The following is a 26459-nucleotide window of genomic DNA, read 5'->3' as shown; positions in this document are numbered from 1 at the left end:
CCTATTTATTTCAGTGCTGAGGTTCAAATCTCGAGCGTAGCTCGATGGGATTTGGATTTTCTGAGGTGCAGCATGTCCATTAATTCCGGGTTGGACATGGCTTTATACGTCAGGCACAGATCGCCTCTGAGCAGGCGGTATGCCACTGAGTAGAGCTGGAGTTTCTTTAACCGGGCAGCATATGGCATCTGTTTGAGCCCTTTGATCCTCTTGGTGAGGTACTTTTGGGGTCTTTCCAGTTGCTGCAGGTGTCTGGTAAGGTACATCCCAAAAGGGGCATTGTACTCAATTATGGGCCTGATGAGGGATGAGTAAAGACGCACGATGACCTCCCCTGATCTAGATGTGAATCCCTTCATGATTAGGTGGGCTACATAAAATGTTTTTCAAACCACTTTGGCCACGTGGTTGTCAAATGAGAGATTGCTATCAACTTGGGTCCCCAGGTCCCTAATTACTTCTTCTGTACTTAATGGATTACCACCTATGTGGTAATTTGTGGGCACTTTGTTTTTGCCAAAGGGGATGACTATACACTTTTTGGCATTTAGCTTGAGGCCATGGCTCTGGCACCAGTTGTCTGTTTCTATGAGGCCCTTTTGGAGGATGCTTGTGTCGACTGGAGAGTCGCTTATGGTGCCCAGTTTGCAGTCATCTGCGAACTTGGTCAGCCACAGTCCTTCCGTGTTGGCCTGTACCTCCGAGAAATATATACCGAACAAGAGAGGTACCAGGACTGAGCCTTGTGGGACACCACTTGTAACTGGTTTGGAGTCTGACATGGCTCCAGCAATTCTAACTATGTGGGTTCTGTCCTTGAGCCAGTTTGCAATCCATCTAGTGACATAGGGGTTTATATTTAAGCTGGTGAGCTTATCTATAATGCCCGAGTGGGGTATTGTATCGAAGGCTTTTGCGAGGTCCAGGTAGGCTGTGTGGACCACCTTCCCCACGTCAATGGCCTTGGTGACTGTTTCAAAGAAATCAACCAGGTTTACGATGCAGGATCTGCCCTTAACAAAGCCGAACTGGGTAGGATCCAGAGTCTGTAGGTCCCCAATATCTTTATTTGTGAGGTCATTGATCCTTTCCATAGCTTTGCAGACCAAGCTAGTCAGGCTTATGGGGCGATAGTTTCCAGGATCCGTTGAGGCACCACCTTTATGGAGAGGGACCACTGTTGCTGTATGCCACTCTTTGGGCACATGTCCTGTAGTAAGGCTGAGATTGAACAGTAGTTTTATGTTTGGGTTTAGCTCTTCTTGGAGTTCATGTAGGACGCAGCCCGGGACACCGTCTGGTCCCATTGATGCTGTGTCTTTTGCTTTGGAGAGGGCAGCTCTTACCTGAGCATCTGAGATGTCAGGGGGGGCAGCACTCTGCTGGGATAGATATTTGCCCTTTGGTGGGGAGGGAGAAGTTTGCGCTGAACCTGTCAGCTAGGATGTTGGCAATGTCTGTGGGTTCGGTGTATTTTTTGTCATTTTGGGCTAATTCTGAGCATATCTGGGAATTATCACCCAGGTTCCTAACATAACTAAAGAAAGCCTTGTGATTATCCTTAGTGTCCTGTGCAATTTTTCTCTCGAAGCTGGCCTTAGACAATTTTATGAGTGCCCGTAGTTTTTGCTAATACTGATCAGTGATGCCTTCCTTTTTGGGATTTTGCTCTATCATTTAGTAGCTTCCTCCTTCTATTGTATAGTTTGTTTATGGCTGGGGTCCACCAGACAGGATGTCTGCCTTTGGAGGATTGGGTCTTGGTTTTATCTGGGATCGTATGATCCATGCATTCCTGAAGGTGTTCATAGAATGCATTTATAAAGGATTCTGCGGTCTGGGCCAGATTTTCCACAGGCCGGGGCTTTGAAGGATTCCACCTCGGTTTTGAGGAGTGTGAAATTTGCTTTAGAGAAGTTTTCACTGTGGTTTTCTGGGCAGGGGGTGGGGTCGGGATGTGAATATCCAGTGAGATTAGTTTATGGTCTGATCTTACCAGTGAGAGATACACTTCTGGTCTGGAGCATAGAGTCCACATGTTGGTGATGATCAGGTCCAGTATGTTTTCCCCTCTTGTGGGAGTGGTAGCAAGTTGTTCTATAGCATTTGAGTTTATAAATTCTAGGAACTTTTGGGCTAGGGTGTTGGAGCTAGAGTAATGCTCCCAGTCTATGTTTGGGTAGTTGAAGTCACCCAATATAATGGTGTTTGGAGAGACCTTCATAATTTCCAGTGTTCTCAGGAAGGCCGAGGGGGGTTCCTGGGTTTGGGAGGGTGGTCTGTAGCAGGCTATAAACTGGAAGGCAGTTTTACCCACTGTTAGTTGCACATGGGTAGTCTCTGATGCTTCGTGCTTTGCCACCAACCTGGAGGTGTAGGTATCTTTGATGAATATCGATACTCCCCCTACTTTTGTGGTTCGGTCCAAGTTTTGGGGCCAAAAAGCATGGTATGAGGTATAACCTGGTAGTGCTGGGGTGCTCTCGGGAGCCCTGAACCAGGTTTCTGTTACTGCACAGATATCGATGTTCTCCATGCTAAGGAGAGTTTCGAGTGCATCTTGAGGTTTAGACTTCTGGCGTTGAGTAGCATTACTCTTAGTTTCTTATCCCTTGTGATACCTATGGAGGTGGGTTTGTCTTTTGAGCCTTGCCTAAAAAAGGCACTATGGAGGTAGCAAGAGCCTTTGCCAATATCCAAAAGCCCAGGGGTGACAGGTGCAAGCCGTCCCTAGCGAAGCATCGTGGCTTGTCGAGCATATCATCCCAAGCTGACAGGCATTGGATCCCCTTTGAATGACACCAGTACTTAAGCCAATTGTTGAAATTGATCATCTTGTCTTCATATTGTAGCATCATTCTTGGTGAGGGTAAGATGCTACTCAAGGTCAGGGTCATACCGGCCTGAGCTACATGCTCAGAGAGCTCCTCTATGTCTCTTTTCATGTAGTCCAGGGAGGTACGTCTCAGGTCATTCACACCAGCATGGACAATGACTGAGTCATATTTGTACTTGCCTTGGAGTGACCTGAGTGCTTGTGTTATGTGGCCTATCCTAGCGCCCAACAGGCTGCTCACCGTGACCCTCTCCTTGTTCAGCCTGGTGAGCGGGACGTCAGTGTGCCTGACGATAGAGTCACCTATTACAAGTGTATCAGGTATACATATAGATATATATATATATAGTAAATGAAGATATCGGTATAATGAGAAAAATAAAAAATGTAAAAGGAGAGGTAAAAGGAACACAAGAGCAAGTTCTGAGGGTTGTAGTACAGCATATGGAAAAAAAATATAAGACTTAAGGATGGAAAACAGGAGAGAATATACATTTCTAGAACGAGTTAGGGAAGAATTTAAAAAAGAAATTATTATTTGTGAACTGGATGAAGTACTTGTGAAAGTAAATGTTGATCTAGTATCAGACACAGATGGCATAGGGTATAGAATGTACAAAAAATTAATGGATTGGCAAAAAGAGTATTTTGTAAATGTACTGAGGGAATGGTTGAAGGGTTTGTTTATGAAGAGTTATGTACTTCGTTAGTAAAAATTATATGGAAGAAAGATGTGAAAAATGAAATAAAAAATGGAGGCCCAGCACATTAAATAAAACAGATTATATTTTGTATGGGAGTAATACAGAGGAGAATGGAAGGAAGGATGAGGAATATTCTGGAAGAAAGTCTATATGTTTTATAAGGGAAGGGATGTCAAGAACTGTTGGTTGTGAGAGAAAGTGTGGATGATTTATAAGTAAAAGAGTGGCTGTGAAACTTATGGTAGGTAATATTATTAAGGCATTTGACACTGCAGGACATGATGGTTTATGATGTGTTATGGCGAAGTATGACATAGGTAAAAAAATTAGGAAACTGCGTAAGTTGGTATATCAAAATAAGAAGTGTGAGAGTGTTAGTGAATGGGTACCTGAGTAAAGAAATATGCATGAAGTGTGATATAAGACAAGGATGTCCCACGAGTGGGATCTTGTTTGTATTGGTAAGTGTTAGTGGATGGGTACCTGAGTAAAGAAATATGCATGAAGTGTGGTATAAGACAAGAATATCCCATGATTGGGATATTGCTTGTAAGTGTTAGTGGATTGGTATCTGAGTAAAGAAATATGCATGGTGTGGTATAAGACAAGGATATCCCATGAGTGGGATAGTGTTTGCAAAGTATTAGTGGATGGGTTTCTGAGTAAAGAAATATGCATGGTGTGGTAATAGACAAGGATGTCCCATGAGTGGGATCTTGTTTGTATTGGTAAGTGTTAGTGGATGGGTACCTGAGTAAAGAAATATGCATGGTGCGGTATAAGACAAGGATGTCCCATGAGTGGGATCTTGTTTGTATTAGTAAGTGTTAGTGAATGGGTATCTGAGTAAAGAAATATGTATGGTGTGGTATAAGGCAAGGATGTCCCATGAGTGGGATCTTGTTTGTATTGGTAAGTGTTAGTGGATGGGTTTCTGAGTAAAGAAATATGCATGGTGTGGTATAAGACAAGGATGTCCCGTGAGTGGGATCTTGTTTGTATTGGTAAGTGTTAGTGGATGAGTATCGGAGTAAAGAAATATGCATGAAGTGTGGTATAAGACAAGGATGTCCCGTGAGTGGGGTAGTGTTTGCACTGGTAATGAATGTGATGGTGAGTGAAGTAGCTTATAAAATGAATGTCAGATATGTGATACAAAAGGAGGAGGTAATACCAGTAGTTTTGACATATGCAGACAATGTAGTTGTTAAAAACAAAATATGTGCACGGGAAGTATTGTTTTGTCTGAATGGATGCTTACAGGAAATGGGAATCCGAATGACCTTAAATAAAAATAAGGGTTTGGGTGATGTTGTAAAAATGGGTGGAGAAAATGTATTTTTCAATGAATTGTCTTTGCTAGGAATACAATTTGGGAAAAATTAAATAGTTATGATGCAATGGGAAGGTTTGATAAAGGAAATATGTCTTTTGTGGAGGATGTATAGACTACCATTCAGAAAAAGATTTATCTGGTGATTTCTGTATTAACGGAAAAAAATACATATATGTCAGATGTTTCTATGATCCCAGTACAATTTGAAAAGGAATTCTTTCATACGGGGTTCAAGATTAACCAAGTGAAAAGAGTTATGCTATATATGAGTAAAGATGAAGGGGGGTTGGGTTTACTAAATCCAGTCGATTATTCTGCTCCTATAAACTTGTCTACAGTATACAATGGGGGTAGAGGAAGACAAAATGTGATAGTGAGAATGTTTAAATGTAAATACAATAAATTCTGAGAAGTGATGAGAATAAGAAAAAGAATGTGAATATGAAGAAATTAAAAATTATCAAGAAAAATAAATAAAAAAAATAAATTTGAAAAAAAAATTAAGAATACAGGGCTAGTTCTTATAAATGTATCTGTTTAGCAATTGTTTTAAGTGGAGCTTTTCACCCCGGGCCTCCTGACAGATGACATTAGTGAAGCATCATGTTTATACAGCGGAGGCTGCAGGAAGAGTATTCAGGATACTGCATAGTACTGAGATGAACCAATGTGAGGCGAAAAGAGTGAGGGTAACTAGGAGGTATTGTCACTATTTCACAAGTGAATGGCAGTGCCTCAACAGGAAGACTGTGTTGATGCAGATGTAGGACAAAAATAGATAAACTACTTTAGAAAATGGAAGAAAAAGACTGAAAAAGATGTGATCATTACAGAGGAAGTACAGTCAGAGATTTTAGTATCTGTATTTGTTAATTCTGGGGGAGAGGAGAAAGAAAACATGATATGAAAGCATAATATTATAATATTTTAAGATGCAGTATTGTGGAACGAACCTGAAGAAGGACAGTGACTGAAAAGCAGAAAAGTCCACTAGGTTGAATCTAGCCAATTTAGTCTGTTTTATTTGATTTAGGAACTTCAGAAGTAGCTGTAAAAGGAAGATTTGTTTTGATAAAAGGAACGTAGAAGGGAGAACAATTGCATTAATGTGTACATATCCCAGTTATCTAAAATGAAAGAATTCGCTTAATAGTTAAATGCCTGGATTGCCTTTCCTGAAGGAATAATTATCTGGACCAAACATTGGAACTTGCTTTTATCTGCAGAAGAGGTAAAGAATAGCCCCATGTGTACTATTTGCCTAAGCTGGAGCAATTTCTGGGCAAATTCGTATGTATAATATGTTTAGTTAATATGCACAAGCTGCTTAGAGGGGATAAAGAGACTACATATTTTATTTACATAGTAGTAACTGAGAGCACGTAGCATAATTAAGGTCTTTGGCTCCCATGCACAAGGCACAAGGTTCAGTCCTGACCTCCAGACAGTAACTATATGTAGTTTGCATGTCCTTCCTGTGTCTTTGAGGGGTTCCTTCCACCTCCCAAAATATGCTGAGTATTTCCCCCTCATACTCACCAAAGAATGGAGTTGTGGACAGCAGCACAGGATCTAGATGGTGCCCTGTAGGGGTTAGAGTTGTACAGACCAACCGGTTTGGGCATCATTAGTATTGCCTAGAGGTGGTTTGCTCATGTTGACCAGTGTTGCTGAAAATGAACATGGGTATTTGCCAGTGATAAGTGGGTTGAGGACCTGGTCTACTCTGACTTAAAGCAGTGACCCATGATAACAGTGGGAGGGGTGCATGTGCTCCTTTTGGTCAGTGTGTTCCCATAAAGCCCAGCAGCCCTGGGTCAATAAGCTACTGACCAGCTGGTATCTAGTTACCAGCCTGGGCTACCTGTCATTGTTCTGTTGAGCAAAAGCTGGCTATAAAACCAATTAGCCTGCCAAACAAGAACTAAGAATTGCTACACTCAATGTAAGTTCACTAACGGGACTCAGCTTGGAAGTGGATGATATGATGGTAAGAAGGAGGCTGCACATCCTATGTATCCAGGAGACAAAATGGAAGGGCAGTGCAGCAAAACCACTTGGGAGGGCAGACTAAAAATTCTGCGGGAACTGTGGTGAGGGATAGGCTTCAGAAGGCAGTGAGGGATATCATCAGAATTCGTGACAGACTTATGGCAGTCAGACTCCAATGTAAGGATAAAGCATTATTCATAATCTCAGCCTGTGCCCCACAGCAGGGTTGTGCTTGCAAGAAAAAGAGTGCATTCAGAAAGCAGTTGCAGGACCTACTGGATAAAGCAGGACAACATGAGTTGGTGCTATTGAGTGACCTAAATGCCTTATCAGGACAGACAGAACAAGATATGAGGACTGCCTGGGTCCACATGGGTTCAACAACAGGAATAAAGAAGGAGAGGACATTATAGACTTCTGTCATCCAAACGGTTTCATGGTGGCCAACACATGATCCAGAGAGTCACAGGATCGTATACAAGAGTGGCCAACATGCAGTTTAAGTAGACTTTCTCCTAGTAGGGAAAGAGCAGTGGGATAGAATCAGTGATTGCAAAGTCATCCCCAGTGAAACCGTCAGCAAACAGCATAAACCACTGGTTGCCAAATTCAGCTACAAGCAGTAGTCAGAGAAAGCTCTAAGGTCAACAGAGACTGGGATGAAGACCTGGACATTGACTGGAGAGAAAGCACAAAGTTCAATAAATTACAAAGGGCTCTATAGCGCCTCGGGAAGAACAGGAAACAGGTGGAGTTGAAGAATGGCAGCATCTCAAAACAGTGTGTGTAAGGACTACAGAAGAGATATGCAGCCAAGCCAAGTATGGAAGCAGGGTACATAACGAAATCTGGTGGTGGAATGCACAAGTCAAGGAAGTCAGTAAAAGAAAGGAGTGCAGGAAAAAGTGGGAGATAGAAAAGGCGGACTAGACTAAGAAGGACTATTGGTTGCTAACAAGGTGACTAAGAAAGTGCTGCAATAGTAAAGAAAGAGATATCAGAGGCCCTCTACCAGCTTCTGGAAAGTGACTCAGCAGGTGGCACAAAGAAACTATAGCAGGTTGCAAGGCAAATACAGAAAGATAAAGATGATAATTAGACACCCTTCTTAAGGGATGCCAGCAACAACCTGTTCGCCAGTCCACAGGATATCAAAGGCAGATGGATGTGCCTGAGATGGGTGGTATGATGCTCACTGTGGGGCAGATGAAGAAATGATGACATCAAAGCAGAAGCCAGAGTACCTCCAACTGCAGAGAAAATAAAAATAACAGATTATGGTAATTCAGGCACACATGCAGAAAATCAGAAGGCAATCTGATGAAGAAGATTTGGGACAGACAGGAAGAAGGCAAGAGGAAACAAGGCGTCCAGCAAAGAGGTGGATGGATTATGTGAGTGAAAACCTGTGACAGTCAGGCATGAGTGTCGAAGAAGGTAGGAGAGTGGCAATGAATGAAGAGAGATGGGAACAGTTGACACGACACCCTGACCATATGTAGAAAATGGGAAACTGGGGGATGATGGTGATGATGATGAGTCAGAGACAAGGTCAGATATGATGATGAGTCAGAGACAAGGTGAGATATGAGTCAGAGACAAGGTTAGATATGATGATGAGTCAGAGACAAGGTCAGATATGATGATGAGTCAGAGACAAGGTCAGATATGAGTCAGAGACAAGGTCAGATATGAGTCAGAGACAAGGTCAGATATGATGATGACTCAGAGACAAGGTCAGATATTTTTTTTTGCTTGAAGGAGCACTCTTATATGGAAATGGTTCTTAGTTATCTTCCATGAGTTTTGTCTGATCCTTCCCCAGTTTTGATAGAATTACAGGCAGATGATAGGTATCTACTGAAAATTCAATCCTGGGAGAACATCCATTAATTCAAAAGAATGTTAAGGAATGAGATTGAGAACATGGATGACAAATAGGGTCAGCGGACTGTAAGATGGGACAAGATTAAGATAACACCATCAGATGTTTCCTAAGTTTTGTGAAAATGACTTGGCAGGCCTAGGTAAAATTATTAAAGTTACTGGCTCAGCTGTTCGATATGTAGCAGGCTAAGATGGCAGGAGCAGGGTTTGAGAGTGCATCTCAGAAAGGCAAAGCAGAATTGTTGCAATATCTGATTTATAAGACACAACCTGCAAAAACAGCCTTAAGCTGGTATTATTTGATAACCCCCCCCAAAGGAAAAAAATCTACTGGCATTAAAATTAAGAAAAGAAGAAGTAGATAGCAGATATTTCTGATTCAGCAGGGAGGATTGATAGGTATGGAAGTAGATAGCAGATATTTCTGACTCAGCAGGGAGGATTGATAGGTATGGAAGTAGATAGCAGATATTTCTGACTCAGCAGGGAGGATTGATAGGTATGGGATCCAAGTGGGATCCTAAAACTATTCCAGAGATACCATGAGGGTTTGTATAATGAAGTGGAGGAGCCAGAGATACCATGAGGGTTTGTATAATGAAGTGGAGGAGCCAGAGATACCATGAGGGTTTGTATAATGAAGTGGAGGAGCCAGAGATACCATGAGGGTTTGTATAATGAAGTGGAGGAGCCAGAGATACCATGAGGGTTTGTATAATGAAGTGGAGGAGCCAGAGATACCATGAGGGTTTGTATAATGAAGTGGAGGAGCCAGAGATACCATGAGGGTTTGTATAATGAAGTGGAGGAGCCAGAGATACCATGAGGGTTTGTATAATGAAGTGGAGGAGCCAGAGATACCATGAGGGTTTGTATAATGAAGTGGAGGAGCCAGAGATACCATGAGGGTTTGTATAATGAAGTGGAGGAGCCAGAGATACCATGAGGGTTTGTATAATGAAGTGGAGGAGCCAGAGATACCATGAGGGTTTGTATAATGAAGTGGAGGAGCCAGAGATACCATGAGGGTTTGTATAATGAAGTGGAGGAGCCAGAGATACCATGAGGGTTTGTATAATGAAGTGGAGGAGCCAGAGATACCATGAGGGTTTGTATAATGAAGTGGAGGAGCCAGAGATACCATGAGGGTTTGTATAATGAAGTGGAGGAGCCAGAGATACCATGAGGGTTTGTATAATGAAGTGGAGGAGCCAGAGATACCATGAGGGTTTGTATAATGAAGTGGAGGAGCCAGAGATACCATGAGGGTTTGTATAATGAAGTGGAGGAGGAGGGTGAGAGATGAGAGAAGAAAGATGAATTGTAAGGGAGAATATCTAAGAGACAGACTGATGACATCTCTAAAGGATAAGTAGATATTCTGATATTTATTTATTAGCATTTCTTTACATGGAAAGTCCGACTGGATAATTTTTTCAGTCTTCAGCAGAGAACCAATGAGAAAAGTGATAGATCTTTAGAAGATGAAACAGAGAAAGATCCCAGGCCTTGGTGCCATTCCTGTGCAGATATATAGAATGTTTCAAGAACAGCTTTTGGACTGTATGGTACACGTTTGTTTTTATTATGGCATCGGCCTACTTTTTGGAAAGAGATCACCATTATGGTGCTTAGAAAACCAGGTAAAGATACCACTCACCTGTAGCTGTATCACTCTGTTTTAGTGTTGAAATATGATTATATGGCGCTTACATTTATTATGGCTAAAGGATTAAATTGTTTTAAGCCAAGACTGATGCACCCTGATCAAACAGATATTATGAAAGGCAAGAGGGCCTACGGCAGCCCGGCCAGCCCCTGGAAAGGGCAACCTAGGTCAGCCGGATGGGGCTGTGTGTGTCTAAAGAAGGCAAGAAGAAAAAGTGGCCCAAAAGAAGCCCACAAAGAGTCCTGGAGAAAAGATTTTATATTTGGGACATAGTACATTCCCTGAGGTCTTTTGGGAATTTCAAAATGTATAATTTGCCATTACCTTTTATATCATTTTTGTTATATTTTGTTATGTCCAGTTACTTTTATCCATAGCCATTCGGAAGAAGCTGTATAATGAAAGATTTAGCCTAACTTTCCTTTGAGGTTTAGCCTCCTCAAAGGAAATTTACCCCGGAGATCACATCAGTCACCCTGCTAGACAGAGGTCCAGGGAAGTAAATAGTGTAGGAAGAAATAGAGAGGGAATTGTTATGTCTAGGTTTGTATAGGCCCTAGGGCTGATAGCCTAGTGCCAACCTATGAACCTAACATTTTACTCTAGCTTGTGCAACTAAAGTACCTAAACACCCATTTTGTAAAGAATTTTAAAGTAAGTTTTTTGGATAAAGTTTGTAACTTAAAAACACTGTTGTTTAAAGGTTCAGCAAAGCATTTTCACTCAAGGTTACAGATCTGAAATGTAACAACCAATAAGATTGTAAGGGGCTGTTGTCAGACTGGGAGACCCAATCCCCATTAAAGGTCACACCCACTTTGGGAGGGGCCCCAGTGACTCACACCCAGATTAGTGTATAAAAAGTGGAGCTCTTCACTACTCATTCTCATTGCTTGGAACTACACTTAGATGGCTACAATAAACTTCAAGAACTTCTGAAGATTTTTCATCTGTGATTTTCTACTTTGTTTGTCCTTTTGTGGTACAGTGGCTGATCCAGCGCCCACTCTACAGAACACGGACGGCCACATTGAGTTTTTGTCTTGTCTGAGATTTTGTTCAGGATCTGTTTTCTGCTGCTAGTGGGATTTTGTCTAGAGTCCAGTCCTTTATAACCGAGATTCAAGGACTGAGATTTTGGGACTAATCTGTGGTCACCCACCTCCTAGTCCCTCCAGCACTTTGGGCATTGTCACCGATTGGGCGGGTTCTCTCTACCCATAGAGCCCAGGCCTGCTACCACTGGTACTACTGCCCTATCCTTCCGGATGTTGGTTACAAAAGGACTGTATGAGCTGCTGCTTTAAGGGGTAGTACTACTGTTCCTCCGATCCCAAAGGAGCTTTATACCCCACCACCTCCTCCAGACTACCTTCATCTGTAGTATATTCTGTTTTTAGGAGCAATAGTACTTTTATACTTGAGTACTCGATACTTTTAGTTTCTACTGCTCTTTTCAAGATATATTTACAATTCTGTATTGCCTCATTGTTTTCTTCATTAGATAAAACGAAAATAGTTAAAACACGTTATACTGTATGTATGAATTTGTCTCAGTTCAAAGGTAGCCGGGGCACAGCTCACCATGATGAATTTCCCCTTATGTCTTAGAAGGAAGGCTCTAAACGAAGCCCTTCTCCAGTGATTGAGGTGGATAACTTGGAGGATTTTGTCTTGAGGCCAGCTCCCCAGGGCATCACCATTAAATGTCGAGTCACCCGAGATAAGAAAGGTATGGACCGTGGCCTCTATCCAACCTACTATCTTCATTTGGACAATGACAAAAAGGTAAGATAGCTTTTGTTTAATTTGACAAACCCACATAAGTAAGTAATCCCTAGGCAGACTCTATTGTAGTAGCTTCCATTCTTGAAAGAGCACTGCATAAAAAACACACAGCTGCCTAACAATTCATTGTATTGCTTCCCCTCCTATGCTGCGTAGAATACGATACTGGGCAGATAGCATATGTAACACGAGTATACTTTGGAATACCTTCTTTTAAGGACAAGAAAGTTATGAGATTTACTGTCATTAATATTTAATGAAAGTTATGAGATTTAATTTTGGACTGAAATATTTTTGAAACACCTTTATTAAATTACTACTTAAAACATAGGCAAACATACATTTAACGGAAAAGAAAGCAAACCATTTCAACATTTTTCCATTTAAATACAATGTACTTCACATATGTTTTCTTTGCTACTATCATCAGTCCAACATTACAAACATTGCTGAATTCCTGCCTTTCCTTAAACCTCCCTCCTCTGATTGTGGACTCAAATACTGAGCACTAGAGTCGATTCTAGTCTTCAGACTAAGAATCGCACAGATAGAGAATTTCAGAATAGTACACATTTCCAGCACCCACCCACCCATGTGTGGTGAGTAATAATGTAGAGTTGGGGCTGAGCTCCTCAGAACACTTAAGTTATCTTGTCTCCTACTCTGATTTTTGAGATTTTGTCCTGGATTCTGATGTTGCTGATGTCAACAATATATCTTTAAGGTAGATCAGTGCAATTGTACCCATTTCAGAGTATGATTTGTATAATTGCTTGCTTGGTGATATTAATTTGTTGACTTGCATTGTTCACCTCAAACTCATAATGATGTACAAATAACTCGTGTGTGTGTGTGTGTGTGTGTGTGTGTGTGTGTGTGTGTGTGTGTGTGTGTGTGTGTGTGTGTGTGTGTGTGTGTGTGCATGCAAGAAATGCTGTATAAGCTGCATTGCCTGTTGAGCATGTATTTTACTACATAGGTCTTGAAAATTTAACAAATTTACACAATTCATAAGCATCTGTGTAAGAAATCCTTCCTTTGTATTTTCTGATTTTCATTACAGATGAAATTGTGTTCTAGCTTAAAAATATTAACCTCAGCTTCACTTGATGAACCTCAAAGTGTTGCATCTTTATTGAGGGAAGACGTGAAAGGGTGTAAACTTAACATTATAAACGTTTTCTCAGGGAAGGAGTTAGCCCTTCTGTAGACCCAGATAATTATAGAACCATCAGGCTCAGCAGCTGGTGTCTAAAGTCATAGAATGTATCATTGCAGAACTTATCTTTATAGACATAGACAACTTAATGGATCTAGACCCCCCCCCCAGCTCAGTTTGGTTTTGTGAAAGGCAGATCTTGTCTCCTGAACCTAGTAAGCTTCTTTGAAAAGGTTACACAAACTGTGGACAGTGGTCACTCTGTGCAAACACTGATTATCTCAACTTGGCCAGGGCTTTTGACACTATCCCCTATTCTGGTAGTGTTATAAAGTTAGACAAATTTAATGTAAACCCCTATATTTTCCCACTGTATTGCAAACTGGACATTCAAAAGATCCCAGGTTGTGAAAGTTGATGGACCTTCCCTGAACATACAGTTATAACTAGTGGGGTACCACAGGGATCAGTGCTAGACTGTCTCCTGTTTTGCATTTATTTTGCAGCTATTCCAGTATCCCAGCAGTGGGCTTGGCCAGGTTTGCTGATGACTGCAAGCTGGGCACTGTTATCTGCTCATCCACTAAATCACCCAGATTCAGGAAGGGCTGGAATATGCATACCTGATGACTGAAAACAGTCTCAAGCTAAATGCAAAAAAGTATACCATTATAGCAGTATTGTGCAAAAAAGGTTTTCCCACCTTGTATGTTATACATTGTACCTCTCTTCAGACAGTAGTAAGAGATGTGGGTATTTCTGAAGACTGCTCTCTCACGTCCAAGCATCATGTTTTCACCATAGTCAGGAAATCCTTCTGTCTGGCCCAAGACCCAAAGAAGCCATCCTACCACTGTACTCGTCCTTTATCAGAGGCATTATTCAGTACAGTGCCCCATCTGGTATGTACAAGTTCAAGCATGCTGCTCAGCTAGAAAGATCCCAGAGTTATATAACCAAGAAAATTAAAGGCCCTTAATCCTTCACTTTCTGGAAAGATTAGTATGACCCTGCTTATACTCAGTAACCTACAGGCTGCTCCAAGGTGCTCTGTGTGTCACATTTCAAGCCACGAAAGACTCAGTTCTATTCGACCATCTATTTGTTTGCAAAACCAATGGCTCTACAAACCCTTGCACTAAGGACATAAATCCACACCAACAACTAAACAACCCTTGGTGAAGAGATAAGTTCTTACCTAGTCGATGACTAGATGGGTAGACACAAATTTACACCAAGGGTTATCATGTTCAGCCCTGCTTGATTTGGGAGGAGAGCGCTATTAAGTGTTTGAAATGTGAGGCACAGATGTTTAGGTTTGTCTGCTTAAAGATGTATATGGTTTACCATCTTATGGTCCTTGTAATCACCTGCCTATCACTGTTCCTATGTAAAACTGAAAAACATCCTAGTTCCTAACAAAGCAGGACACAGCACATGGTATGTTGTGTTTTCTTGTAGAAACTTACAGGGCGGAGATCATTTCTGCTTCCTTTCCTGAAAATGCAGTCTGGGATTTTAATCAGAATAGCCCTCTCATGCTTCAGAAAAGACATGACTGTGATGTATTGCCTGTTCTCCTAAAACTAAGTAATAGGATAAGGTGGACTCATTGTACTTATTGGGTGTGTCACAGTTTTTGGGTGCAGGTGGTTAGAGGAACAGTAAGGGTCTTTACAAGAATACAGACTAAGAGAAGGGCAAATCCATAGCTCACTGGCACAGAGAAGAGTGACTGCTTGCTCAGTCAGTGACTTGTTTGATTAGAATCCCTGTTTGTCATGATCAGTCAGTGGGGGGCGATGAAGTATCCTTACACCTGCTGCCCTCCCTTAGGGAGACTCATGGGTTTCACTTACTATGTTTATTCCTCCAAGCAGAAGCCAAAGTGTCAGAAAATGCAGCAGCTCTGCTATTTGTATTTATTTATTTAGCAGGTTGGTGAATTGGACCGATAGGGCTCTATTCAGTTACAAACTAGTTACTAAATTTACAACATAGGTTAGTAATACGGAAGGAGAAGTAAAGGCAAGCCTTTATAAGTTTTGTACAATATTTATTTTTTTATTTTATTTTACATTTCATTACCAGGAAAGTTCGACTGGACAAAAATTCTTTTCTCAGCAGAGCCCTGGGGAGAAAAGCTCCACATTTAACATGTAACAATGATTATAATTACAAATACAAGGTTTATGTATACAAGACTTGACATTTGTGTTAAACATACAGCACTGGATAAAAACGCATTCATGTTGTTGTTGTGTCTTTCGACTTTTCCCGGTTAGGGGTCGCCACAGCGGAACTCCGGTCCGCTAATGATTGGTAGTTGATTTTTACGTGCCGAGTTACCAGCCCTGATGCACAACCTTCAACGAAGGTACGCCCATTCACGCATGTCTCCACGCAGAAGACGCTTTAGCTGAGAATCGAACAGGACAACGTCTTACTGTGAGGCGACAACGCTACCGCAGCATCACCACCGCAGTAAAAAGACATTCTTGTAAATATTCTTATTAATGGCATTTTGCATAGTTTAGTACAGGAGAAGAGAGAATTATTAAAAAAACAGTGAAGAAATCTATCAGGAAAATGAGTGACTTATACAATGTAAAGCAGGCATAATTAATCGATGGATCAGCCATTTTTATAGATATACAACATTGACGAATAGCCTTTAATAGAAGAGATACAGTAGGGGATAGATATTGAAACGTAATTGCAACTTAAGGAGAATCGTTTTACTATAGTCCTTGAATACATGCTTTAGATTGTAAGTATGTTGAAAGGTGAGATGTGATCTGATTTGTGTGAAGAACTAGTATTACCTAGAGAAAGAATGTTTACAGTAAATGAGACTTGCATTGGAATTCTTTTCTTATCCAGGAGCATATCCGTGTATTGGTTAAGTGAGACTTAGAGTTATTTTGAAGTGAGATAAATCGGTAATAGATGTTATTTCTGATGGTAAGCTCTTCCAGATTTTAGTTGCGCATTCTGAGAAAAGGGAGTTGCCTGACTTATTGTTAGCTTTGGTAGCATTTAACAAGGATTTGCTACTCGAGCAAAGTACACATTTGTTAGAATAAGGAGTTACTAAGTTTTTTCAGGTTGGTGCAAGATCTTATGTGCCAAGCACAGTTGGTGATAAGTTATTAGTTCACAGAGTTCTAGCCAGTTCACTTGTTTGAGGGCAGTGCAATGATGTGTCCTAGAGCTGGCATCCATTGCAAATTTTGCAATTTTGTTATAGCAGGTTTGTAATTTGTCTAAATCTGATTTTCTAAGGTTTGTAAGAATTGGCAATGCATGGAGAAGAGCTCAGATTAAGATGTGCTCTAGCTGTAGTAGTTTTTGTGTTATTAGTGAAATATTTTTTTTATTTCTATAAAGTGTACCTAGTTTTTTTGTGGACTTTATTAATGGTTTGGGCAATATGGAGCTCAAATTTCAAACTACTGTTGATTTCTATACCTAAAAGTGTTGTGCATTGTGTGGGAGAGAGGATGGTGTTGTTTAGTGGTGAAATGCTGAAGGGGGAGGATCGTGTTTCGAGTGGGTTAGAAAAGAATAACTTGGTTTTGCTGGGGTTTAAAATAAGCTAAGCATTAGTTAGCCAAGCTTCTACTGCAGTGAAAGATTGTTGCGTTATTGATTGTAGATGGTGTGGAGAAGAACCTGCACACAGTGTAGAATCATTGGCGTACTGCATGAAGGGCTACTAAAAACAGAGGTGGCTAACTTCATGGCACCCATGTAAATGGAGAATAGTTGCATGACCACTGATACATACACCAATGCACTGTACAAACACTTATACAAATGCATGGATCTCGCCATACCCAGTAGAACCAAGACGCTCTCCTCCAAAAAAAGGAAGCCAATCTGGTGGTCCGCTGCCATAAACAAACTCTACAACAGAAGGAGGAAACTGATGCAGAATAAGGTGAAGTCCCAAGACTGGAAAAACTCACTTATCAGCCTCAAAAAAAGTTGAGATCCGTCATCAAATCTTCTAAAGCTAGCTATGAAAACAGAACTGCAGCAGATAGTAAAGACAACCACATGGCCTTCTATAGTTATGTAAAGAATCTCCATGGCAATACCCAGATTTGCTCTGAGCTACTGCACAATGGTACCTCCTATACCTAGCCAACAGATATTGCCAGTATACTGGCCGACAGATTCAGTGCCAACTTTACCCCTCCCCCCCCAAAGGACCAATCACAATACCAGTAGATTGCCAGGCACCCAGTATTACTGCTGTACAGTTAAAATAGTACTGTCAAAGGCCAAGAATACAGCTTCCATGGGACCTGACAATATCACTGGCTGTGTTCTGCATGAAGTACAGAGTGAACTGACACCTCACCTGTGTGTTCTGTTCAATCACAGCCTCACCTCAGGCTTTGTCCTTACCGAATGGTGCACTGATACAGTCATCCCTCTCCACAAAGGAAGAGCGACTACAGACCCTGGGAACTATTGCCCCATTAGCCTGACGAGTCTAATATGCAAAGCTATGGAACGCATCATCATGGACCTAATAAACAAGGATATAAGGAATCTCCAAACTCTGAATCCCACACAGTTTGGTTTTGTGTGGGGTAGATCATGCCTGCTCAACTTGGTAGACTTCTTTGAGTCAGTCACCAGAGCAGTGGATGAAGGCAAGGTGGTTCATACAGCCTACGTTGATCTGGCCAAGGCTTTTGATACCATTCCCCATTCAGGAATCATAGAAAAACTCACTAAGCTAGGCATCAACCCCTATATCACTAGGTGGGTTGTAAACTGGCTCACAGATTGACTTGGAGTCTGCTACCTTCACACTGTGGGTTCTGACTCCCGACAAGTCATGAGTGGAGTCCCACAGGGTTCGGTCCTGGGTCCTCTCCTGTTTGGTATCTACTTCTCTGAAGTCCAGGCCAACGCAAAGGTTCTCTGGCTGACAAAGTTCATAGACGATTGCAAGTTGGGAGCTACTATTAACTCCCCAAGTGATGTTGACATCCTACATAAAGGCCTTACTGAGACCAACAACTGTGTCAGAACCGCGGCCTTAAGCTCAATGCCAAAAAATGTGTCATCATCCCCTTTGGGAAAAACCCAGTTCCCATGAATTACCACATCGATGGTAGTCCACTGAACACAGAAGGTGTTATAAGAGATCTGGGAACACTGGTTGACAGCAGCCACTCTTTTGGCCACCACATTGCCACTGTGGTCAGAAAGTCCTTCTATGTGGCACATCTCATTACTAAGGGTTTTGCATCCAGGAAGAAAGAGGTCATTGTCTCCCTCTACTCTTCCCTCTTTAGGCCAGTCATCGAGTACAATCCCTTATTTGGTGTGCACCTCGCTAGACACCTGCAGCAACTGGAGAAGCTGCAAAAGTACATCACAAAGGGGATCCTAGGGCTTAAACACTTGTCCTATATGATCAGACTCAAAAAACTCCAACTATTCTGTGTCTCATATCGCCTACTTAGAGGCGATCTCTGCTTCACATACAAAGCCATGTCTGATCCAGCTCTGTTAGAAATGCTACATCTAAAGAAATCCCAATTCCTCAGCACCACACACTCCAGTGACCTCAACCTCATTACCACAATCAACAGAACGTGCTGGAGGGACAGGTTCATAACCCGGAGACTGCCGTTGCTATGGAATAGACTTCCCATGCATGTCAGACAGAGCACCTCACTGGCCCTCTTCAAGAGAAACCTTGATGAGTAGATGGGAAATAGAAAATTCACCCCAGGATCACTCCAGTGGCTCTACTCGACAGAGGCACTGGGAACTAAGGTTGGGTGGCACAATATCAGGGTAATCCTATGGGCTAGGCCTTTAAAGGCACTGGGGCCATTAGCCTAGTACACACCTATGAACCTATGTATAGAGATTTAGTAAAAGAGTAAATAGGAAGGAGCCAAGGTTAGAAACTTTTGGAATTCCTAACGTGATGGGTAGTAGAAAAGAAAGGATTTGTTGCCATTGAACTGCTTGCTGATGGCCCACTAGATAGTCTTTGAACCAGGACAGAGTAGACTGGCTTAAACTGAGTTCAGTAAGGACATTTAAGAGCTTGCTGTGAGAGACCACATCAGAAGCTGCAGAGACAAATTTGCCATTATTTCTGTGGTGGTTGACTGTCAGTGAAGGTCATAAAGGCAGAGACGATGCTGTGGAGGGTCTATATTAGATCACCAAATGCTTAAAAAAGTGAACAGTGATTAATCGACCCTATGTAAGTGAAAGCTTACAATATCAAAGTGTCAGAACAGTGATTTTTTTCCGAGGGCAAAAAATCGCTGTTCCAACAAAAAATAAAAATAAAAAAATTTCAAACATTACATTAAGTGGAGAGCTTTGTCCCCCACACCCGCCCTACTTAAATATACAAACTCAGAGACCACACTACCGTGCCGAAAACAGCAAAGTACCAAAGTGGCCAAGCAAATTCTTTCCCAGGGAAAGAATTTGCTTAACAGCCGTTTCGATATTTTACATTTTCAGCCTTTTAAGTTCGACCAAGATGCATTCGAAATAATGCGTCTTCGGTCTTCTAATATAGTCCCACTGTGGAAGGGTCAGAACCCATGTTGAGTATTGGATAATAATTTGTTAGTAAGTAGGAAGTCTATAATTTGTGTGTATGCATTTTTCCAGTATCTTGGATATGCTTGACAGTATAGCAATTGGCCGATTAATTGGATAATTCTGTTGACTTGCCGCCTTTGTGTAAAGGGATAATATATGAAATTTTCCAAATTGATGGACCTAGTTGTTCATTAATGGAACGGTTAATGAGTATAGATATAGGGATGCAGATGGCATTAGCTATAATTCTAAGATATTCTGCAGGAAGTTTATCCACAGCTAGGGTAGTGGATCTCAGTTTTTAGTAGTTTCTTTACTGTGTTGGTAGATTTGCGTTGTAAGGAGAAGGCGTTCCTATTTCTGTCAGGTGTGGTAGTGCATGCGTACTTGTTGGAGGGAGTTAGAAGTGTGTCGGTGATTTATTTGTTGAATTGAGTGGCTATACTGTCTAGGTTGTTAGTGGAAGATGGGGTGGGTGTACTAGAATTGCCTGGTAGGAGGCTGTTATTAAATGCTCGCCACAATTTTTGTGGGCTGTTACAGTGCTTGTTTTGGATAGTAAAGTAATAATTTGTTTTGCCCTTTTTGTTTAGACTTTTTGCCTGTTTTCTGAGTTCCTGATGTGCTTGTCTGTTTGAGATTTAGTAATGTGCCGGTTACTCCAAGCTTCTCTCGCTTTTTTAGGAACACTCTCATTTCTTTGGTTGGCCTTGGAGCAAGTTTTATTTTAATAGTCCTTGAGGGGGCTAGTTTGTTTAGTATATTCAGGAAGGTTGAATTACAGTATTTCACAGCATCTTCTAGAGGGAGATGTTTAAGTGGAACCCATTTGCAAAGTTTTAGCGGGTCTGTGATTTCTCAGTGGTTAAAGTTAGTTTTGTTTTGGATTGGATGGTAAGTGGTAAGCTTAGAAGAGTTTATTTTGGGTATAATTAAGTAGGTGGGAAAGTGATCATTAAGGGAATCTGAGAGAGAACCGGAATGAAATGAAAGATCAGGTCTATTTGTTAATATCCGGCCTAAGGTGGACTGTCTATTACATGATTTATCCATCCTGGTAGGAACTTGAATAGTTTGGGTGAAGCCATGGAGGTTGATGTGGTTAGTGGGATTAACAGACTGACAGGTGATCCAATCAATGTTGAAGTCACCAAGATTATTGTCTCTTGGGGCAGTGCTTTGGAGGACCAATCCAAAATATTTTCTAGTGTGGAGATGTTCTGACCTGGAGGAATATAGAATACTAAAATATTTATATGCTTTTTAGCACTAAGTTTTAGTTGTGCAAAAATTATTTCTGCAGTTTGTGGTTGTGGTTAGTTTGAAATAAATGTAGGCATAGCGGGGTGGGTGGGAAATGAAGATAGAGTAGGGGAATAGATACAAATACTGCTCAAAACAAGACAGAATGCTGCAGGAGTACAGTCTTGCGGGGTTAAGTCATTTGAAGCATTTTATATGATGAATCCAGTGCGTTGATATCCATTATGCTGCTGTACCTACAATTAAAGTTATTTTGCAAAAGAAGTAAGTGTTGGAAGTCCCCAAACAGTGTTAGAGAGAAAGAGAGAGATCCAAATACGAGGACCCAGGAGAGAGAAAGCTGTCTTCATGCATACAAGAGAAAATATGAATTGATATAAGGCCTTGTAGTTGTCTATGTAAAGGAGTTTGTACACAAGTGTGGTAACCACAACTGTAATCTTTGGTTAATTGGAAGCCAGCTAGATCCCATGGTAATGATGAAGGTGTGACGATCGGGGAGAGATGGGCGAAGGCTGCCAGCCTAGTCAAATAGAATTTAATACATAATTCTGTCATTTGTATAAATAAATGTAAAATATAGGCGTGTGTTTTTAAATAAAAGAAAAACACTGTAAAATGTGAACTTCGAGATGGTTACCACATTGCCCCCTTGCTGTAAAGAAAAACTGAGTCAAGTCTTTCAAATGTGTCTTTTGAAATTGAAATGATTTTATGACATTCTTTGATCTTTAAAGTTGGTTTACGGTTAGGCTGGCTGAAGACATTCTGTCTATTGTGTTAACTAAGGACTAATTGCTAGAGTGTATATGTGAAATGCCTTTTAGTGTTGTATTCTCCTGTGCAGGTGTTAGCTTGCTAAATAATGTAAATGGAGTTTATATTAGCCTGGGAAATCAGAGCAGGTGTCAAGATGATGCAATATGAATACTGAGAAAACCTTAGTGTCAAAAATGATGTAATCTGCGGAGGACCCAGAGACATGTTTGTTGGTAATGTTTAAATACTATTTCTCACAAGAAACTTGAGGCATTTTGATCTTGATATCCAACTTACCAGCACTCTGCTTATGCTCACGTGTAGGTTTTTAGCACTGTGATTTCTTGTAGGAATAGTTAAAGCTAGTAAAGATTAATTAGGTATTTTTATTTGAAATCAGACCTGTCCTACTGTATTATTTTAAGTTTCTGTGTGATCTCTGAAGTCTTAGATATCTCTGTGGTGTAGTAGTTTTGTCTTGTGTTTTAATTATTTATTATGAAATATTTTTAAAGCCTTCTAGCTGTGGCTGATTTGTGTAGAGATAAGCTCTAGAGTACATTGCATATTTATAGAGGTTATTGTAATAGTCCACTCTAAAGTAAGTCACAAAAACACCTCCAATGGCTGAAGAAACGTCAGACTGGCACAAAGTAATAGTTCAATGACTTTAATAGCATGAATACCCACGAAAATACTGAATCAAGTGCTTTCACCTGGCTAATACCAGGCTTTATCAAGATCTTGTGATTCAGTTTTGGTTCGTAGCTGCAGTTTTGTTCCACTCTAAAGTAAGCCTTGACTGTTAGTCATACTACCATTGGATATTAATATTGCACAGTAATAATTGGACACCCTTTTAAGGGCCTGTTAGTAGCTGATATTCTTAACTGGGCTGTGGCAGTAATTACTACCATATAGTGTGGGTAAAGGGGCACAGTTGGAGAATGTGTGTCAGCCTTTCCCAGGAGTGTCTGTGAAGTTGTATAAATACTTATCTCAAAGTGTGTGTGTGTTGTGTCAGCTACTTGGCAGGGACAAGAAGCACTGGTTGGACAGAGAGGGTACTGGAGGTTTTAGCTTGCCCAGTTATGCTGAGACCTGGACCCTATAGCTGTGCCAGTGGGAAGTCTTATTGGGGACCTGGTGAGCAAGGGAGCAGCCAGCCCCAGACTGACTGTGATCTCTGTGTGCACTTAAGGGAAATTGTACTTTACTGTGTATATTAGTTATCCTTTCCTCTTCTATGAGACGACCTCCCTGGTGTTAGTGGTGAGGATTGAGGCTCCTTGATTGCTGGGCCAGGGCACAGTCATCACAGAAGGTTTCTGCTGGCTCCAACAATAAAGTGTAAAATGTGATTTTTGTAATGTTTTATTGTTTTAGTATGTTTTTGGCAGAGCTGCAGGCAATGATGGGACATGGGTATTCAAGGTCAGGAAGAAATACACACTGTAAGCCTACTCTGTTTATTTGGAAGGTTGTTGATACCGCATGCAGAAAGCACAGATGTAATTTTATTTCTCATATTATTGATGTGAGTGGAAAAAGAAATGGTGGATTAAGTCAGATGTCAGTATATTTTATGTATTGTACTACTTTCAGAGTATCACCACCTAGACTGCTAAGGTTCTAGTTCTCCACTATAATATTTTATTGAGATTACCTTTGAGGCTTGGATTAGGTAAGCACTGCACAACCCAGTACACAGCATTATTTTTCAAGGGGAACACTGTGTGGCATATACTAGGCAAAGAATAACTTTGGCAATCCGAGCACAGTGCCACATTATAAACCGAAGCACAGCGCTATTAGGAGAAGTTGCACGAGACTGATTTATGGCTGGAGCAGAGCTACATTTGTGAGTATGATTAATATGGCTGGCATAACAACAAAGCAGACTAGTGAGGCTGAGTCAGTGCATGCTCACACTCTCAATGTAGTGTGCTCACACTCTCGATGTAGTGTGCTGACACTCTCGATGTAGTGTCGCGCGGCTGCAACTCATACTTCTTTGGCACAAGAAGGACAGCAAGTTGGCCATCAGATAGGCTACTGTGGGGATACACATCAAAGTGCCAGTTGTGTTCATCATATAAATAGAGAGAAGTGGAGTAAATAGAAAAACAGTAAAATAGAGAACAACATGAGGAAATGCGCAAGAGTAATCATAATGTAAGAAAGTGTTGGGGGAAGGAAGGGCAACTTTTATTTGTTGAGAAATATCCCTTTTTCGTATTTAAAAAAGAATGAATGGTGGGGAAATAAATGAGAAATGTTGGGGATGGGGTGTAAGGAGAACGGCAAGTAGTAAGAACAGACAAACATAAAACAGACTTGGACAGGTAGGAGTAGTAGTCAAAGTTTAGGATGGCACAGTGATGCAGTTGCATTGTGACCTCACAGCAAGATCTTCGGTTTGATTCTTGGCTGGGGTGCCTTCTGTGCGGAGTCTGCATGTCCCCCCTATGTTTGTTTAGGTTTCCTGTGGGTGCTCCAGTTTCCACGCATATTACAAAGACATGTCTAGAATGTTTCTCCCCGGGCCTCCACTGAAAATTGGCTTTGTTCCAAGTCAGACTTTCCCAGTAAATAAATGTTAAATAAAATAAATAAAAAAATGGAGAGGACAGGCACAGACTTATAGATGTTAGACAGGTAGTAATTGTGAGTACTGGACAATAGATAAAGAAAGGGGAATGACGCATAATGGAGAGAAAACACCAGGGTGGGGATATGATCGGATCCTGGCATGGCTGGATGTCAGACCAGCTGAGAAGGCATTATTCACCTGAGTGGCCCAATTTTAGGGGCTTATTGCTCTTCTGGTAGCCTTAGGAGAGGGATCTGTCTGCCACGCATGTCCATGAACCATGCCAGAAGGCACTCTGTGTTGCTGAGGGAGGCATCCATTTACTGCCACACCTCAGACACTATCAGCATCCTCAACTGAAGTTGGGAGAGTAGGGATGACCCCTCTCCAGACTTCTCTCAGAAGAGGAAATGTTTGCCCCTCAAAAGAATTTGCCAAGAGGGGCACCAGTGATCTAACTGGGTTGGTTCCAGTAAGGAAACTTTTGTTCCACTATTGGAAGACAGCTGTGGTAGTCACTAGTGACCCAATGCCAGATGCTTTGGCTGGTTCAGACAAAGGCAAAAATGGCCACATGTTTACTCCACTACAACTGGACCTGCAGAAGCATGAAACAATGACAACAAAAATATTATACATACGGAGGATAGCAGCACAGTTACAGCTGTGCAGTGGACAGCCACAGACAGCATACACACCCCACTGGCTGAGCACTCAGTCCCACTCTCTGCAACATCCAACAATATTCAGTTCCTTCTCCTCTGCCACTGTAAAACAAAATACACTCCTGATACAGTACATCACTGGCCGTGTTTCCATAACCTCTGCCTTCTGCTCTTGAAGCAGGTCGGGCTGTTGCCACTTCAGATCACTGTAGCGATGTCAACACTGCTGATCAGAACAGGTAATGCCAGTGGCATCAGTCACCATCCCAGTACGCTCATGTCAGGCATCAGCCTTTGGAAAGAGTCCCATCCTTCTGCCCTAGTGGGTGCTTCTGGATGTCTGTCTGCAGGAAGAATAAGAAAATCCTTCTCTCTTTGGTCACAGTGCTGGACATCAGCATTCCTCCTTGCCTGAGGTAGTCAAGGCTACTCAGATCATTTCCAAAAGCACCATGGCAACAATATGTGTGATGGTGTAGGTTTTAAATCACATGTCATGCAATGTAAGTCTACACCATGGTAATACTGTATCTGCATAGTGCAGCACAGTAGTGCTGTGGGCATACTTGTGCCATATGCCTAATCATACTGTCTGCATACCTCATGGTATCCAGTGTAGTAGTGACTCAGAAGCACTGTCACTAAGTAACATTATTAGCATAGCCACCATTCCAAGTGGTCCTTGTTAGTGCAATATAATGCTCTGGCACCATCTTGCACAACCTCATTCAATACAAAACAGTCGCAGAATACAGGAATTTTCAGAGAGAGCATCTAAAGATTTCTGCCTTTACAGAGTTAAGGAAGGAGTCAGAGGTTAGGAAGGAGTCCTGCCTGGTAAAGTACATCAGTAAGAATAACAAACCCTGTGCTGCGTGTCAGGCACACTGAGACAGACAGTGTGGTGTGCATGTAAATGGAAACCAGGGCACAAGGGGCAGCTATGTAAAACCGAAATATTGTGATGGTCAAGGCGCATGGGATTTGGGGTTCCAGGACCACATGTTGTGGTATTGCTACCATCTGTAAGGCTAGCACTAACAGTGCATAATAAGAAGGTACATATATGGGTGTGGGAGCCTGTGGCTGTGGGTATAGTACAGTACAGAAATGGCGGTAGGTGAGGAGGCTGTGCAAAGCATCACATTGTCCCATAAATGCAACTATTTATGATAACACGAATTACTGTTAACTAACTATTAACTACT

At 41.5% G+C, this 26459-nt stretch overlaps 1 protein-coding gene across 1 annotated transcript in view; it reads left to right on the top strand.

The window, feature by feature from the left end:
* TULP1 (TUB like protein 1) overlaps window positions 1-26459 on the top strand; it is a 691363-nt gene that overhangs the window by 134409 nt on the left and 530495 nt on the right. The window contains exon 4 of the mRNA XM_044076146.1: window positions 12036-12212. Within this exon, the coding sequence (XP_043932081.1) occupies window positions 12036-12212 (177 nt within the window). The remainder of the gene's footprint in view (window positions 1-12035; window positions 12213-26459) is intronic.

Source organism: Protopterus annectens, chromosome 7.part0 (genome assembly GCF_019279795.1).
Source record: "Protopterus annectens isolate FY-2018-M chromosome 7.part0, PAN1.0, whole genome shotgun sequence".
Lineage (NCBI taxonomy): Eukaryota > Metazoa > Chordata > Ceratodontiformes > Protopteridae > Protopterus > Protopterus annectens.
This window is presented reverse-complemented; position numbering and strand designations above follow the sequence as displayed.